The following is a 17752-nucleotide window of genomic DNA, read 5'->3' as shown; positions in this document are numbered from 1 at the left end:
AAATATACGTAAAAATGGAAAAGAATACCATTCTTTAAAAAAAAACAGTCAAAAATGTAATAAAAAGTCAATTGCAAACCACAATGTTTTATTATAATTACAAGCTGCCCCCCGCGACGTTATCTGGGCGCTTTATAGCAGCAAAAAACTTTACTTATATTATGTTGTTACAATCTCTTGTTAATATTACTGCAAAAGTTTAACAAATTCAGTATTGTTTGGAGAATACACAGCAAGTATTCTTTAACTAAACTTCTAATATTATTCTTCTAATATATTATGGGTTTCAATTATTTATTTATTGCGTGAACCAGTCATCAGCATGTTGGTGACGCGAACCCATTAGATTTTCCGCTACCAAAAAGTGTCCAATACGGCTAAAGCAGTTTTCACTTCAAAAAAGATATTTCACGTTGAGTGAGAGTTGTGATATTCGACAAATACACGAAAAAAAAATTGTTAATATGTATACTAATTAAAAATCACTTCCGAGTTATAAAACGGTTGCAATTCAATTTATGATAAAGTTAGCATGTTGGCACGACGGCTATGCTTCAATAGCTAATACGGATTATTAATTCTCCGCTAACTGTATTGCTAATTCGAGTAAATCAATGCAAAAAACAGTTCTTCATTTACCGTATGTGTGAAAAGTATCATTTAATCAAGAACAAAATTATTACATAATTGTACAAAAAAAAGTACGACAATTGCAGTTTGTATGTAAAAGGTAATTTTAGGAGTAGCTCGCGAGCTCTACCTATTTGAAGCATTTTTTAAGTTATTAATTTGCGTGCATGAAGGTAATTTTTTTATGGATGAAACGCAATAATAATAATATTAGTGAAACGAAAATGTGGGATGTTTTTCCAAGAAGAGGGAGAGTCAAAGAGTTAACGATTGAGACCGATTGAGAGAGAGAGAGAAAGGGCGAACGTAGCATGAAGCACATAGTCATGGAGCAAGAGTGAGCGAGAGAGCGAGTGAGAGAAAGGGAGAGAGGTACCGGTAATAAATAAATCTAAATCGTTTCGTCCTTACGGCTGTCTAGGAATACCCTTAATCTCGGGGACGAGTGGAGTTCAATTAATGGAGTTCAATCGATTTCACATTAAAACGATATCCTATATCTACAGTGACTTGAAACTGTGAAAAAATTAACTAATAATAAACAGATTTCGTTCGAAGATACGGCCGATATATTGGGATATATCGTTTTAACATATATCTCGACACTATCAAGGGAATAAAAATTTATGGACAACTTACCGTTGACTTAGAACTATGAATTTTAGTAAGTTATACTGTCTTATACTACAAGAAGACTAAAAAATCTCAAACTATACATTATTAATAAAAACAAAAAAAAAGAGCACGGAATGCTTGGTGGACGAGTCCGGATTTTTCCAAATTTCATCCGTGGCGAAGGTCTATGTCTATCATATAATTATATGTATTCTGTAAATCCCTACTAATATAATAAATTTTAATGTAAGTTTGTTTGTTACGCTTTCACGCCTAAACCACAGAACCGATTTTGATAAAACGATTTAGTACAGAGATAGAGCTTGAAAAAGGACATAGGCTACCTTTTATTGCAAAATAAATAAATGGAAGGGATGAAATAGGCGATGGCAGTTTGTATGGTCGTCATTATCGAAGATAAAACCATGAAATTTATGCATTTGATAAGAAATAATTTATAATTAAAATTTTTTGAAACTTTGATCTACATGAGGATGAAATAGGATATTAAAGTTCACAGGAAAATACTATTAAAGAGACTGTCCACAATGACAAGGGATTTGGGCTGTATCATAGAAAAGTGCTGCCTGCAGCGGAAACAGTTTGTATGTGTATTTTTTGCAAAATATCCTAAAAAATAAAAAAGTTGCCGAAATACAACGCGGACGAAAGCTAGTTATAAATATTAATGTAATAAGGTAGGTATTTAAAATCAAGCACATACTTATTTTCATGATATTAAAAGTTGGAGGTTAATGACTCTTTTATGGAGCAGTAACGTCTTATAACCATGACCAAACGTTTATACTGTCGTATTATGTATTGTTACCCAAGATTATAAGGCGTCTGTCACTTATGGGATAAGTTTTTTGATAGATAATAGTTGATTTGGTTCTATGCTTATAATTATCTGATACAATTTATATGTTATTTATATAAGGCCACTGGGAACCCAAGCACTGGCAGCTATTTCGGTGAATGGATCTACCTAGCACCTCCAACGTGGAAATGCTGCCAGTATTCTTGGTACACTACCCCGTAATGATAGTTTTAATTTAATGTAATCATTGTATTGTAAATATAGTTACAAGATTTGTTTTGTTTGAATAAACGAATTATATAATAATTTTGATGTAATAATTTATACGTTTACATAGAGCTTCTTGCTGTTAGACAACGCATGACAACAGGCCATGCTTAATACTTTAGTGGGTGTGATTAGCTACGTATTACACTCGCGATATGAATGTCACTTTGTTTTGGTGTGCGTGTGCTGTGTTCACAGCTGTCACAACCTAGCTAGACGTATAAATTATTGAATTTTTCTATTATGGAAGAGGACAAGACAACGGAAGAGTATTTTTGGTGTCTGAGGTTGTCCTTGAGTGAGTAATCATAGGTTACATACTCCACTATCTTATTTTGGGTGTGAGGAGAAATTGATCGTAGTTGGGAACACAAATGGTAAACACGCCCGAGGCCGGTCTCCTACCAGATGGACCGACCAAATAAAAGACTTCTGGTCCCTGAGGTTTATCTCCGTCGTCAGGGCCGCAATGGACAAAAGCTGATGGAAAAGGATAGTTCCGACTCTAGGTGTGGACCACTTGTTGATGACCACGATCCTCAGTCATGAAATAACGACTACAGAGAGATTTTTAGTGTGTAGCTTCTGTCACAGAACTGATGATACTATATTGAATGAAGGTAGCATCTCTTTGGGAAGATTAGTTCTTCAACCGTATGAGATAAGTCAACTGCGGAAGCTCTATTGTTATGAATCAATCTTTGCTGTGAGTAATTAATGTGAATTAGCATTAGCATATTGGTCGCAATGAGACGGGACTAATCGATCTGTATTACGCCACTTTACAAACCATAACTGCATAACATATGACGTTCACAAACATTTTTTTTTATAGAGAACGAGGACAAACGGGTGTACGGGTCACCTTGTGTTAAGTGATCATCGCCACTCCCCAGACGCCTTTAAGTAAGGTGTACGCGCGATTTTGATGTTATATCGTCCCGGAAACACTGCACAAGGAAGCTCATTCCAGAGCGTACTAAAAAGTACGTAGAAGAAAGCTCCTTAAAATCCGCACTGTGGAGGAACGCCACACATCCAGATGGTGGGGATTATATCCTAATTGCTTACGCATTAGAAATCTTAATAAGATTCAAATTTAATTATGTTCTAAATTGGTTGTATTCCATAGATGTATAATTTGTAAATCGAAAATTGGTACGATAAAACAATTAATCGAAAGTATGATAAAACAATTTATCGAAAGTATGAACATTTGCTACAAAAGTCATACATTTTATTATAATACCATAAAATTTTCGAACACGGTCCATAAAATCGCCAGCTTTCTCGTTGCATCTCACCAGTGCATGTGATTACTCGTTATGCTTTATTTTAAATTTCTCCGACTATTGTGTGCGAGGTGAAACGACCGGAGATAGGAGCCAAGGAGCAGTATTAACTGAGCTCTGGCGTCGCGCGCCTCAGTCTGTACTGCGCTTGCGCATTAAATATTCGTTTTTCGTATTATCATAAATTCGCCGGTGACACGAAATGACGCTAAAGTTGACACTTTCGCTCTTTGTGGCGCTGTTTGCGGTGACACAGGCTGCGAGTATTTTAGGTAAGTTGCCCACAAATATTTACTGTCGCTTGCAGTAAATGTGTGATTGCAAATTTTGTTGATTTTAGTTTTTACTCTCGTGCGTACAGAGTGTTTGGAGCTTTTTCACATAATACATAATATGCACATAGCGTCTTCTGTATTTCCTCGGTAACCATTATTTACAAAAACTAATTGTGTAGTACATTTTCATATTTGAACAAATTGGCAGAGACAGTCAAGAATTGTTTTTATTTTTACAAATACATATTTCAATGTAATGACTAAATCTTATACAGCAACCCAAAGAACAACTGATTATTTTTTCTATTCTTATTATTTCAAAACTTAGATTATTTATACATCTAGATAGACGATGACAGCTGTGAAAACGTCGAAAAAATTATGCTTAGAACTAACGTCTATTAAGAGCAATTCACGCACACTAACACAAAGTGTCATACAAATCGCGAGTGTAAGACGTAGCTTGTAACGCACACTAAACTAATATTCCTGGCCTGTTTTCATCAGTTCTCTATCTAGACGTATAAATTATCTAAGTTTCAAAAACAAACTGTTTTTATATATTTCCAACTGTTAAATTTTATTGTCCGGTTCTTTTTTAGATGTACTAACGATCTTTTCATTTACATATCACAGACCGTTTAGTCAGCGAAAGCGGATAAAGCCGGTCTGAAATGCTTTTTACTTTCACATACTTCACAGGAATCCATACTCGGCGTCATAAAACAAACAAACAAAATCTAATTTAATCTGTCTTGAAACTAAATATTTACACAGGATACAAATATAGTATAGACATTACACGTGAAAAGGTAGAAAAGTACTTGTTAAAACTTGACCCAACCAAAGGAAGTGGTCCCGATCATTTACACCCAATTTTACTGAAGGCATGTAGTAGACAAATTTCAATACCTTTAGATATACTCTTTAGGAAATCATTACATTCAGGTAGTTTACCATCAATATGGAAAATGTCTTTAATTGTTCCCATTTTTAAAAGTGGTGACAGACATAATATTAAAAACTATCGTGGGATTTCAAAGATATCGGTCATCCCAAAATTATTTGAAAAAATTATCTATGACACTTTATTTCCTTTATTACGACCACTAATTATTCCACAGCAACATGGATTTATAAATAAACGCTCGACGGAAACTAACCTTTGCGAATTTCTAGATGAAGTAATGGATGCCTTAAACAATGGATTCCAGGTAGTCACAATTTATACCGACTATTCAAAGGCGTTCGATAAAATTTCGCATGCTCGACTATTATTTAAACTTGAGCGTATCGGTATTCAAGGAGATCTTCTAAGATGGCTGGAGTCGTATCTCCGTAACAGAACACAAGCGGTAGCTGTTAAAGGATTTATTTCTAGTTTTGTCCCTGTTACATCGGGCGTTCCTCAGGGCTCTCACCTTGGCCCATTGTTATTTAACATATTTATTAATGATGTTTTGCAACCTTTTCAAAATTCTAATATTTTACTTTATGCGGATGACACCAAAATATTTAAAATAATAAAAGAAAAACAGGACTGTGTTGACCTACAAAGCGATTTAATTGAGTTAGGCAACTATTGTTCCGCTAATGACTTATACCTCCGAAATTTTTTGGGTTTTTTAAGAATCCTGAGCGGCACGGCATTGTAATGGGCACGGCGTATCAATTAACATTAGCTGAACGTCCTGCTCGTCTCGTCCCTTATGACCATAAAAAAGGGGTAGTAGATATTGTAGTCTATCTCGCTTACTCTCATTACCCATCTTATTTATGTGTCTCTGTCACATTATTATTGTTATTCTTGTGACGCATCTAATGTTCATCTTTTATCTATCCTTTATGATGTAGTACACTAATAGTAGTCACGCAAATTCGACACTCTGACGTTAGCTGTTCAACCAGACATACTTCAGCTACCATGAGCCTCTTATCTCTACTGAACCACAAGCAATGGACGAGAATGAAATATATTTCAATATGTTATAAGTTGTTAAATAAAAAATAAATATTTAATTCTAATTTTATAAAAATAATTTAATTATATTTTTAAATAAATGTTTTTAAGCTAAATAATACAGTATAATAATAATTTAATTATAATTAACACCTTATTGTTTTTACAAACGTAAAATAGCACAAGGAATATTTTTTGAGAATTTTTGTTTTGTGACGTCACAGAAGTATAGGTATACCTCTGTGACGTTACAAAACAAAACTTGTTGCGTGCGGACAGACACACACACTGTACACACAAACTGTTTTTATTAAAACTTTAAGTAGTTTTTACTCGATTATTTATTTAACATTACTCGAATACTGACAGTTTTCATGAGCATGAATAACTGTCTTCCGCACATAGAGTTCTTTCACCTGGTGATCACAAGCGTGACAATACACCGGTTATTTAACGGCGCCGCGGCCGGTTACGTAACCAACAAAACGATGCCTTGCTCTACATAGAACAACGACCGCGGGCGCGGGCGTCGTGCCTGCATGCAGCGAAAGTTCTCCAATGTGAAAGTTGTATGTCTTATGCACAGACGAGTAAAAAAATAAGGACTCCGTGTCACCTTACATAACAGTGAGGCACCAAAACAAGCCGGTAAACGTGTAAATACATAGCCCCACGCATACACTTACACTAATACAAGACTATATAAGGATGAAAAAATTGTGTAACTAGTATACCCCGTAACCGCACACACACTATAGCATAAAGGTGCTTCATTTGCTAACGGAGACGACTCCGCGCCGTGATATTAGCAAAAGAAGGATCTTTCTTTACTAGTCCGTGGTCTTATGCATTTAAAAGATTCGAAAAATAAAAGTTTTTTTTTTAATTTTCTTTTTTCCGGTTATCATTCACAAAGTAGGTAACTACAACTGCCGCGACCAGCAGTGATTTTTGAAGTGAAAACTTAAACGTATTCCGAGCAACCAGAGAAAATTTATTTAAGTTACTATCATCTTGGATGAAACATGCATATATAACTAAATAATATTGACTCAAATGACTTTGTAATTGTGATTCAATTACTTGATGTTACAATTTGAATATCCAATCACAATTGAAAGTATCTATTCTCAATAATATTATTTTTTTATTACTTCTCAATGATTGTTTATTACAACCTATCTGGCACACGAAACTCATATAATTAAATACCTACGCTAAATAATTGTATTCAAAGTTTTTGTCAAATGTCAACAACTTTTTCCGCTTTTAATAAAACATGAAGTTATTGAAACAAGAAAAGTTATTCTGCACAAATAAACAGACAAATAGAAAAGAATTGTAAGAATAGATGATTCCTGGTTAGCCTTTCTTGTACATTGTACAGACCCACAGAACATCGGATTCGGCTGTTTTATAACACAATTGATTATATTAATAGCATGCTAATGACCTTATTTTTTGCATTACTATGAAATTCGAATTACTATGAAATTCTGATTTACGGGTTAATTAAACGCAAATAAAATAAGCGAGTCTAATATTTTTTTTATAGTATTCGCGGTAAATATAAATAATTCTATCTATCTATAAATTTATTATCATACCTGCATAATATAACAAAAGAAGATAAGAAAGAATATTTTCTTTTCGTAAAAAGAAGTTGGCGTCAAGTTAGGCAAAAAACTTAATACTTTTACTATATACCTAATGTAATGTCAATATGAAATATATTGGTCTCAGGCAGTATTTAACTTCGAAATGTAAAGAAAAATCATTTGTAACCTTTTAGTTAGTTTTGGATATAATATAAAAAAAACTCTTACACACATTGTCTTGCTCCAAACAAGGCAAAGCCTGTACTTAGGGCCATTTAATAATGTTTTGCTCCTACTTTTCCAACCGTAGTAAAGTGGCCATTTTTTGTAATTTATTTTTAAAGTTTTGAATTAACCAAATTCTTATAAAGCAACTGGCTAAGGATATAGTCAACTTTACATTTATTAACATTTGCATATTTATAGTATAAGTATACTAAACACAAGTAGAGCGATTAAAAAGCAATTGGAACGGAAGTCCATAAATACCATTACAATGTAAGGAAACGTTATTTATATGAAGAAAGAGTGCGTTTCATGATAATTCTGATGAGCCCAATCGTTGGAATTAGGTTCATAAACCGCACAAATATGAAGTAACAAACTTACAAAGAAGTACAGTTAAATCTTACTTAATTAATAATTCAATTTAGTTAATGCATAGGTTAATAAATTATACTACACTAAACTTATTTTTAGTACATTTGCTCAAATTAGTGACATTTTCATAAATCAAATCAAAATCAAAATCAGTTTATTCACATAGGTCACGGAAATGACACTTATGAATGTCAAAAAAAAATATTTTTCTTATTAAATCTACCGCTACTTCGTAAAGGGTCGAGCTAATGAGAAGAAGTAGCAAGAAACTCATTGCCACCCTTTTATATCAAGATTTACATTTACATCGATTTACAAATCATTTCAATTACAATATAATATGTAAAATGTAAAATATGTGTTAAACGTGCGGAAAGTTATTCATTTCCGCACTAATGCTTTTATTTAATGTGTTTAGTGCTTTTTTCCTCAACATTTGTTCAAACTGTAATTATTACTGGTCCAATGATTAAACAATTTTTTCATGAATTCCTTCAATAGTTTTTACTATTGCAAACATATTAAAAACATTGTTCGATATAAGTGCAGAATTGTAATTTCCACTACTTCCTATTGTTGTCAACAAACCGCGGGGACTCGTGAAGAGATTATGTACCTACTCTCCGCGCATGTATCGAAATGATTTATTATTTTCACACAGAATATATATTGACTGTCACTGTTTTTTTTTTAGATTTATTAGATTGGGATAATGGAAAGAAGCTCATTGAAGTGCCAGAGTTGAGAAACGATCAGCCAAACAGAAATTGCTTGTGCAAAGGACCCGCTTGTGTCTGTTGCGTCGACTTTAACATTACCTTCGTCGATCTTGGAGGACCTGGTAATTTTATTAAAAAATATTTTTATACTATAGATATCGCGCGAGTTGAATGCAGTCTGGGTCTGAGGTAAAAAGGGGAGCATCTCCCCCCGCAGTCCGCGCGCCTCGCCTCGCGCGCCTACAATGTATCGCTGTTCTGTCCTTGTCAGTTATTGTACACTTAATGTGTTATTGCGTTAATACTGAAGTTGCGAACCCGCGTTTCTTTTTTTTGATTTTCATAATGACAGATCCGAGTCCATCAGGTTCCGTCCAAAAGAAACAAGATTCAATTCGTCGCCAAGCACGAGAAAAAGGGAAAAATGTTTTAGTCACGTGTGTTGAAGAAAGGCATTATACGCGAAACGCATTATAAAATAGTATTATACGCAACAGTTGTGACAACCCTCTTGGCGTCATTCATTGCGATGTTCGCCTGCAACCCACGCAACTTTTGACTCTCATTATACAACGTGTCGCATACAATATTTTTTATTACAAACAAATATCATAAGTTTTCGAGTTGCCGCTTAAATGGGTGGCAAATCTATCGTATACCAACCTAGCGAAGCTATGTACGGAAAAAAACCGAAACAAACGAGCAGTAATTTATAGCTTTGGCAGTCCCACCTCTTATTACGAAGTATTTATATCCTCTTTGTTGTATACATACATCTTTAGTGAGAGGTTTCATTTTTCCTTCAAGAAATGTCAAAGATATGGTAAGGTTTCAGCCAACGCGGGAAAATTGAAAATTAAATAATATAGCCACATCTTGGCAAATTATATTTACAAGTTTTTTTCTTAAGTTGACATTAAAATGTTTAGTTTAATGATTTACAGATATATTATGACTGTGACTTATATTTCTATAAACCTACAATCCCTAACCTTTGATTTAGTTGTCCGAGGGAAAAACTACTATTCTTTTATGACGACTTTAAAATAATGCTTTTTTAGGCCGTAGAGTATATTTTTTCAAAGAATCAATACAGTATGTACTAAAATTACTGATCGTGGTTGTATAAATGACAGATAACAGTAAAGGAGTACAATATTTTTTTTTTCATCATTTTAAGCTAGTGTTAAATGGTAAACATAAAGCATTGTTAACTTTATCACTATCGCATTCCTGAACTCTGCATTCTGCATTCAACTCGCGCTTTACATTTTTGCTAAGCAATAAATGTATTTAATTATATTGGAACAAATTTCACGCTTACAGATGCTATTGTTTTGATCTATGTTTTATAAAATTGTAATTTATAATGTTCCACATATCACTTTTTTAAGAGTTACAACACCTTGAGTGGCAGCCCTAGAGCATGCCTAGAGCGGTGCGACCTTATAAAAAGAGGCGCCGAAGTCTCATCTGTAATACCACACTAGTATTCGTACTGATCAAACGAATTTTGCTATGATATAAAATAGCAGAAATTCGGCTTAGCTCGATTATAACCACTAAAATCGTGTATGGAAATGTCAAATCCCAACAACAAAAAAATGTACTTGTAGGGTTGCCACTGTTAGTTCTCGCACCATCTGAAAATGTTGAAAGGACTGTCAATGGCTAATGTAGTGACTACTAATATACATAATTAATATTAACGTTACAATTTTTCAGGATGTGTTCATATGAAATACTTATCACCAGATGATGGATTTTCAGTCAATGTATCGTACGGTAAAAACCTACTTCACAGCTCTAAAATACAGGGTAAGTAAGCTTTCTATACAATAAATCATCTATTACAGATATATACATGCAAGCTACTCGTAAATAGTAGAAAGTTACAATTTGCAATGCCCATACACTACACTGTCTAGAAAGCTCGTCAAGTTTTAAGCATTCACAAACTTTTACTTTTACAATCAACCATACATTTGGTTAAATATATAACATAATACAATCTTACTTATTACACTATTTCTCAATTCGTTTATAAGAAATCTAAAGTTTAGTTGTAGCTATCAACATTAACAAATTTTTAATTGTATTTTGGGTACTATTTTGATAGGGTAGCAGTTTTTACTTTCAATAAGTTAAATATATTTGAAAATGAATGTGATCACTTAGATAGATATAGACTATAGTTCAGTCCTGAAGTGAATCAATACTTTACAGATTTTTTAAACTTTTTTTAAACCACTTAGGACTTCACTTCATGTCCGTTAATTAAAAATCGAATAGAGGTAGTTGAAGGCAATCTTTCCTTAGACTATCTTGCTTGGATCGTAGCCGTTTTGTCCTTTTTCATTCCAAAAATATAACAATTCTTTTCTATGAAGACATTCAAAAATCTGCCAGCTCTTCTTATCTTGATCCTAAGGTAATTTGGCTTATGCGACACATTTGATATAATCTTTTCATTTTTATTATACCTTTATTATTTTCACATTTACATTTATTTTCGTTAATTAACATTTATTTTTTTGACTTGCATACTTTTATTATTTTTGTTACATAATATAATATATTGAAATTTAAATAATTTGTAAAAGGATTGAAGAGTGGCTGTGAGTTACTTGCCACTTCTTCTCATTAAAGCTCGACCTTTTCCAATGTGGTGGTAAATAGGCAAGAGAAAAGACTTTTCATATTCATAAGTGTCATTTCCTTAACCGACATGAATAGTGATTTGGATTTGATTTAATATATTTAAATACTTAATTGTAGCTTTATTTTAAAGTAGCACTCTACTTCTAGGAACAAATCCAGCTCCAATTTGTTTACAAGTATTCGGCAAGTTCGCTCAAGTTTGCGCCAAGTTTAGTGAGCTAGCACCAACGTCAGATGGTCTTCGAGGCTGTCTTGAACTTGAGCCCAAACTTTTAGGAGAAGCGCAATTGGAATTCCCTATTGGCTGCTTTAAGTCTTCACCCGGAGGAATGGAAATGGAGGATCCGCCCGAGAAGCCTGCTGAAGAGGTGTAAGTTAAATATCAAAGCAAGAAATTGTTGTTGCTGCCAACGCGGTCCCTGAGGCGCAAATTCAGCCTCACATACTGTACTCACCTCTGGACGGGCGCTCCCCAGTACCAGCTTCTTCTATCTGACCGCATACAACGAAGCGTGGTTCGCATCATCAACGATCAAGTAATCTCCGATCGGCTTGATTCTTTGGCGTTGCGTAGAGATGTAGGTTCTGTTTCCGGGGAGTGCTCAGAGGAGCTGTTAGGGTTATACACACCGGACATTACGCCCAAATGCTAAATACCAACCGCATCATGTTGACGTTTGGCGTTTTACAAACGCATATTTTGCGGAATATATCTGCCTTGCACAGCTAATTTGTGGAATTAATTATGGATTGCAGTTTCCCCGAACCGATACGACTTAGGAACCTTCAAGCTAGCGCATACTCCTTCCTACCTTAAAGACCGGCAACGCATCTCTTGACTCCTGGTATTGCGGATGTCCATGGATTGCCTTACCACGTTCCCTAACGTGAACCTCTTTATCATTTACCTCCTTTCTATTTAAAAAAATCTAAGGAGAAGTATCTACCATATCTTTGTACGAAATGATTATATATTGTATTGATGTAGCATTAATCCATTAATCATTATTATTTCATCATCATTAGCTAGCAGCCGGAAGACGTCCACTGCTGGACAAAGGCCTTTCCACGACTATCGGTCCTGCGCTGCCTTCATCCAACGTATACCTCGTCGGGTTGTTACCTTCCCTAGGATATTAGCGAAGGAAGCAATTATAGTTAGTTCATACAGTATATGACATTCTCCTGAATCGGGCCGGTTGTGGTGCTTGGTCAATCAACAATAATCACAAACAACGTCTGTCGAGTCAGCTAGTTTATAATAAAACGACATCTTACCAGATTTCCCTTATATGTCAAATATTTATTGAGAAATTATTTGAAATCAATTTATTCCAGAACAACAGAGGCATCTGCTACTGAAGAAACAACATTCGATGCTGAATCTTTCCTCGAGAGCGTCTACCAAACCGCAGAGCAAGGAGTTGCCTTCCTCAGCAGCTTATTAGATATACCATCAAGAAGGAACCTCACAACTACGATCAAGCCCCAAACACTTGAAGAACAAAATCAAAGAAGAGTTTCTAAGACATTGAAACACCCAAATCAGCTGTGATCAAGCAATTCGCATAACAAAGTACAAATAAGCATTTTCTAGCGTTATTTTGCTTGCCAAGCACTGTTAGTTATATACTATTTATTACTTTATGTTCACTACTAATTTTAGAAAATAAATTTTAATACTGCGTTTTTGGTACTATGATTTATTAATATCCCGCCTTACATGTAAATACACCTTTATGTTATCCTTGCGAGAAAGGTCTAGCGCCGTTTGTCTCCAAATAGTATACGCCAGTTTTGCTGAAATCATATTAACATTTGTAAAAAGTGGATTACTATTATGATATTTATATTCAAAATCAATTTCAATTATTTTTATTAAAAAAAGCATATGATATTACTTCTTGAAAGTCAAAAACAACCATCCATTCGAAAAAGTATGCCGCACTTTGTATGCAGACTTTTCCGTTTCGTCTCAAAGAACGGGTGCAAGATGCTCAGCGGGTTTTTTTTTTGTAAAAATATGGTTACAATATAATATTGTACAATAAAACTGACTATTTAATAGCCTGAGGGCGGTTGTTCCATTCCCAATCCATGGCATCATTAAGAAAGTCATTTTTGTTGTAGTAACCTTTACACACAAATGTTATTTAACAATTCTTTTGAATTTCATAATACATTTGTTTTGAACATTTTCCGAGATCTTGTTGTAAAAGCATAAATATCGCCCCACAAAAGTCTTACTAACTCGACTTCGCCGAGCATTAGGCATTATAAGTTTGTCTGTTCGTGGTGCTAACATTATGGTTATGACAGTTTCTAGCAAATTCACTTAAGCTTCTAAAGTAATGTCTAGCTTACCCGTATTTAGGTGTTAAACCGCCCATTTGTAGACGTCCTGAGAGAAAATCACACATTCTAAGTACAGCTGCATAATAGTTTAAACATTCTCTCCCGGTGAATCCGCCTGATGTTACCGATTCAGCAAAGTAGAAGAAACTCCTTGCGTGGTCGCACTCATTAGAGTCACATCCAGGCATTGATATGCCCCCATTGGGGTAGAAATCGACGTGTCCCAGCTCTTCCACATATCCGGTCAAGTAGTTTGTATGTATAACTTCAGTATACAATGAATCACTTGGTGATAATCTATCTATATTGTTAACCCAACCAATGAGAGCAGGGTTCAAACCTAAAAAGTATAAAAATTTAGAGTAACGTAGAAGAACGTTTAATGTGCGTGAGAAGCTACGTCTTACACTCGCGATTTGTATGTCACTTTGTGTTAGTGTGCGTGTATAAATGACCTTAGGTAAAAATATATACCAAAATTATTCACAACAAAACCAAAAGGACATGCACACAAAGCGATCCGTATCATATAGCACTATGTATTTTATTTACGGAAAAGGAGGACAAACGAGCGTACGGGTCACTTGGTGTTAAGTGATCACCGCCGCCCACATTCTCTTGCAACACCAGAGGAATCACAGGTGCGTTTCCAGCCTTTAAGGAAGATATACGCGCTTTTTTTTAAGTTACTCATGTCGTATCGTCCTGGAAACACCCCACCACCGAGGAGGACCGCCACACATCCATTTCGTGAGGATGGTACTTACTTGTGGCGTGTCGTGCGAAGTCGGAATTCGGCGGCAGTAATCGGTTGATACAGCTCTTCGGAACACTCCTCGTGATAGATGCGGTAGAAGACGCACAATGAAGCAACGTCTCTACGCAACGCCAAGTGATTCAGCCGTTCACAGAGCACTGAGTCCCCAATGTATTTTTTAATTACATAAGGAAATGAAACATTTTTTAAGTTTGAATGTAAAACCTTGCCGGCAATAACAATAAAACAAGGTCCAACAGCTAATAAAACGTTCTATTCTCTTTCGGTCACCCCGGCGTTATACAATCTCTGTCAAAATTTCAGCTGACTAATGCTCGCTGCTTATGAAATACAATTCGCTGATAGATAGAAGGTTAGATAAATTGCCAGCAAAGTCTTAAATATTGCCGTTAGAATTTGGAAAAACCTTAAATACAAAACAAGGGCTAAAATTTTGACCACCGTCTTACAGGCAACATTGTCTAAAGGGCATAGTTATCAAATTTATTGCACACGAATTATTTTTGATGTTTTATATTCGTGAATATTGGCTGTTTTCTTTTGCTATAAATAAGAAACTCAATGAGCTTGTCATTTCAACAAGACTAGACGGAAAGGTGTTAATTATTGTATAGAGTATGATTGTGCTACAAAAACCTACAGGCGCTTTTTAATAGCGAACAAATTGTGAATCGCAATTATTACTGCAGTGAGTTGATATAATTTTACTGTAGGCATTTCATTCAGATCATGTGAATCTCGTCACCAGTGGTAAAACCCTTTACTGCAAAGGTAGCTTACTAAGGGTAACAAAAAATAAAACTAAACAGTAAAAGTAGTAATTACTCTATAGACGTCGGGAATTGATTGTACACGAATGATTTTTGTGGTTTTATATTCTTGAATATTGGCTGTATAAGTTGCTATAAATAAAAAACTCAAAGAACTTGGCATTACAGCAGACTAGACTTAAACGTGTTACTAATGTTTTAGAGTATAATTGCGCAATAAAAACCTACAGGCGTTTTGAAATAGCGAACAGACGTAATATTGAAAACAGTGTTACGACTATTGACAACAATGTAACATTGACATTTGTCAAAATGTCAAACACGGACGAATGTCAACACACGTTTCATTTCTTATTTTTAAAGTGAACGAAAAAAACTTTTTCGCATCAAGATTTGAAAACATACAGATAACGAGAGATATAAAGAGAATTACAATGAATTTAAATATCAATAAAGACAGTTATGATATTAATATAATGTTTCTAAATACCTAAGCATTTTCTTTTTAAATCACATGTAGTATGAGTGATGAGTGATGAGGACCGTGGTTAACATTTTCTATGGTGCGGTATGGTGCGAATATGCCGTTGCATTTATTAATATTATGAAATCAAAACGGTCAAATTTGGAGAGGTGAAAAGTAATGTATTCTTCTTTCTATAGTTTACCAAAGAATTCATTTAGTGTGTACCTATGTATCCATCAAATGGACTTTTTTGGACATGTCGTTTATTGCGTTATCAAATTTTTGCGTATTTATTTTTATCATAGCTGACCCGGCAAACGTTGTTTTGCCATATAAAGTATAATTCACGCGATAGTTTTATAAGTAATAAAATATTGCCTATATTATAGCCTGTACATTATTTTGTTCTATTGTCAATAGTTTTTGCAGCGCATGCAAAAATAGGTTTTCGATTTTACACCTTGTGTTACAAAATAGCAATTTTATTACGGATCCCTAATTTTGAAAAAAAAAAAACATAGCCTATAGCCTTCCTCGATAAATGGACTACCCAACACTGAAAGAATCATTCAAATCGGACCAGTAGTACCAGAGATTAGCGCGTTCAAACAAACAAACAAACACTGCAGCTTTATAATATTAGTATAGATTAAGAACTTATATTTAATAATTTAAGTAATTATATTTGTGTATGTCTTTTATAGTCTAACATACTGTCTGTGTATAATATGTTTCAGGAATAAAATAAATAAATTTTACCATAAAAATTGAAAACAAATACTGTAGCTTACAAGGCTTGGTGGTCTACTTTAACGTGATATTGGCTAACTTGTGATATACCTTCCACAGAAGCCACAGTAGGAAGAATAGAATAGAATATTAAATAGACTAGTTTACTTACCAGTTATGTAACCTATTTGCCCATTAAGATTTCTTCCCACAACACCAGCCTTATGGCCACCAACTCCATGTCCAATAATGTGATATTGGCTTAAATTTGAGCCTGTCCATTGATTGACAAAGTTGATGAACTTGGCCACTGCTTCCCCTGACGTCACACTGTTCCAGTTGACAATTCTATAGTTGAGCGAGTTAGCTCCAGAACTCCAGTCAACAACGATAACGTTAACATTTTCCGCAGCAAGAAGAACTAAATTTTTTAAGAAATAAATTAGTAAAACCAATGAATAAGGCAATGTTATAATTGTTTCCCAATAACTTGTACTTATACAAATTCAATTTGATAAGATGCCCCGAGTCGCCGAAAGAGAGAGCCCGATTTTGGTTACAAATTAATTTATTAATTTAATCCAAGAAGTTAGATTAATTCTTACCTGGAATTAAAGCCATATTAAAATCGGATGTTCCAGAATTCATCCAACCGTGGATTAAGACTATAGTTCTTCTGCTGCCGTCGAAGTTTGACTCTTGTAACATATTGACATTGTTAAGCAATAAAGGTTGACTTCTTGTAGGATTTGACCTATAAAATAAACATTTCGTTTTTAATTTTGCCCTTTTTTGTGTCTCTTAAAAAATATTCAGATACTTACCTTGTGAAGAGATGATAGACGTTAGAAACTTCTGGAAAGAATCTTGCAGCTTCAGAAAGGTCATTTATCGACATCCATAGGTCAACTAGATGGTTGTTGCCATCGGAATCCTGAGCATATTGATATCGTAAGCCAGGTTCAACTTTGGATATAATTGGATTCGTTGGCACCGCTAAAACAGTTGATTATTATTTCAAATTATATTTCATTTGTATTGGACTGAAGTTTAAAACTTAGGAATGTCTGTAAGTTCTTAAATTTTGATTATAATTAAAAACTGCAAACTTATTAAATTCTTACCAGAACATAACGCTGAATAAAACGAAATAATTAGCACAAATTTCAACATCTTAATTGTAGGAATACGCTAGTTATTCTAAATTTCGAAACAAT

General features: G+C 34.3%; 2 protein-coding genes across 2 annotated transcripts; one reads left to right on the top strand and one right to left on the bottom strand.

The window, feature by feature from the left end:
• The first annotated feature begins 3727 nt into the window (after positions 1-3727).
• Positions 3728-13126, top strand: LOC126969600 (uncharacterized). The gene is made up of 5 exons (XM_050815143.1): positions 3728-3896; positions 8752-8898; positions 10502-10594; positions 11585-11807; positions 12776-13126. The coding sequence occupies exons 1-5, from the start codon at positions 3827-3829 to the stop codon at positions 12990-12992; spliced, it is 750 nt and encodes a 249-aa protein (XP_050671100.1). The 5' UTR covers positions 3728-3826; the 3' UTR covers positions 12993-13126.
• On the bottom strand, positions 13125-17752 carry LOC126969581 (pancreatic triacylglycerol lipase-like). Its single transcript, XM_050815116.1, has 6 exons — positions 17660-17752; positions 17360-17531; positions 17141-17289; positions 16708-16956; positions 13802-14132; positions 13125-13237 (listed from the first exon to the last, which is right to left on the bottom strand). Exons 1-6 carry the CDS (start codon positions 17706-17708, stop codon positions 13180-13182), a joined length of 1008 nt encoding a protein of 335 aa, XP_050671073.1. The 5' UTR covers positions 17709-17752; the 3' UTR covers positions 13125-13179.

This window comes from Leptidea sinapis, chromosome 18 (genome assembly GCF_905404315.1).
Source record: "Leptidea sinapis chromosome 18, ilLepSina1.1, whole genome shotgun sequence".
In the NCBI taxonomy this organism is placed as follows: Eukaryota; Metazoa; Arthropoda; class Insecta; order Lepidoptera; family Pieridae; genus Leptidea; species Leptidea sinapis.
The sequence above is the reverse complement of the archived record's forward strand: the minus strand, read 5'-3'. Positions and strand labels throughout refer to the sequence as shown.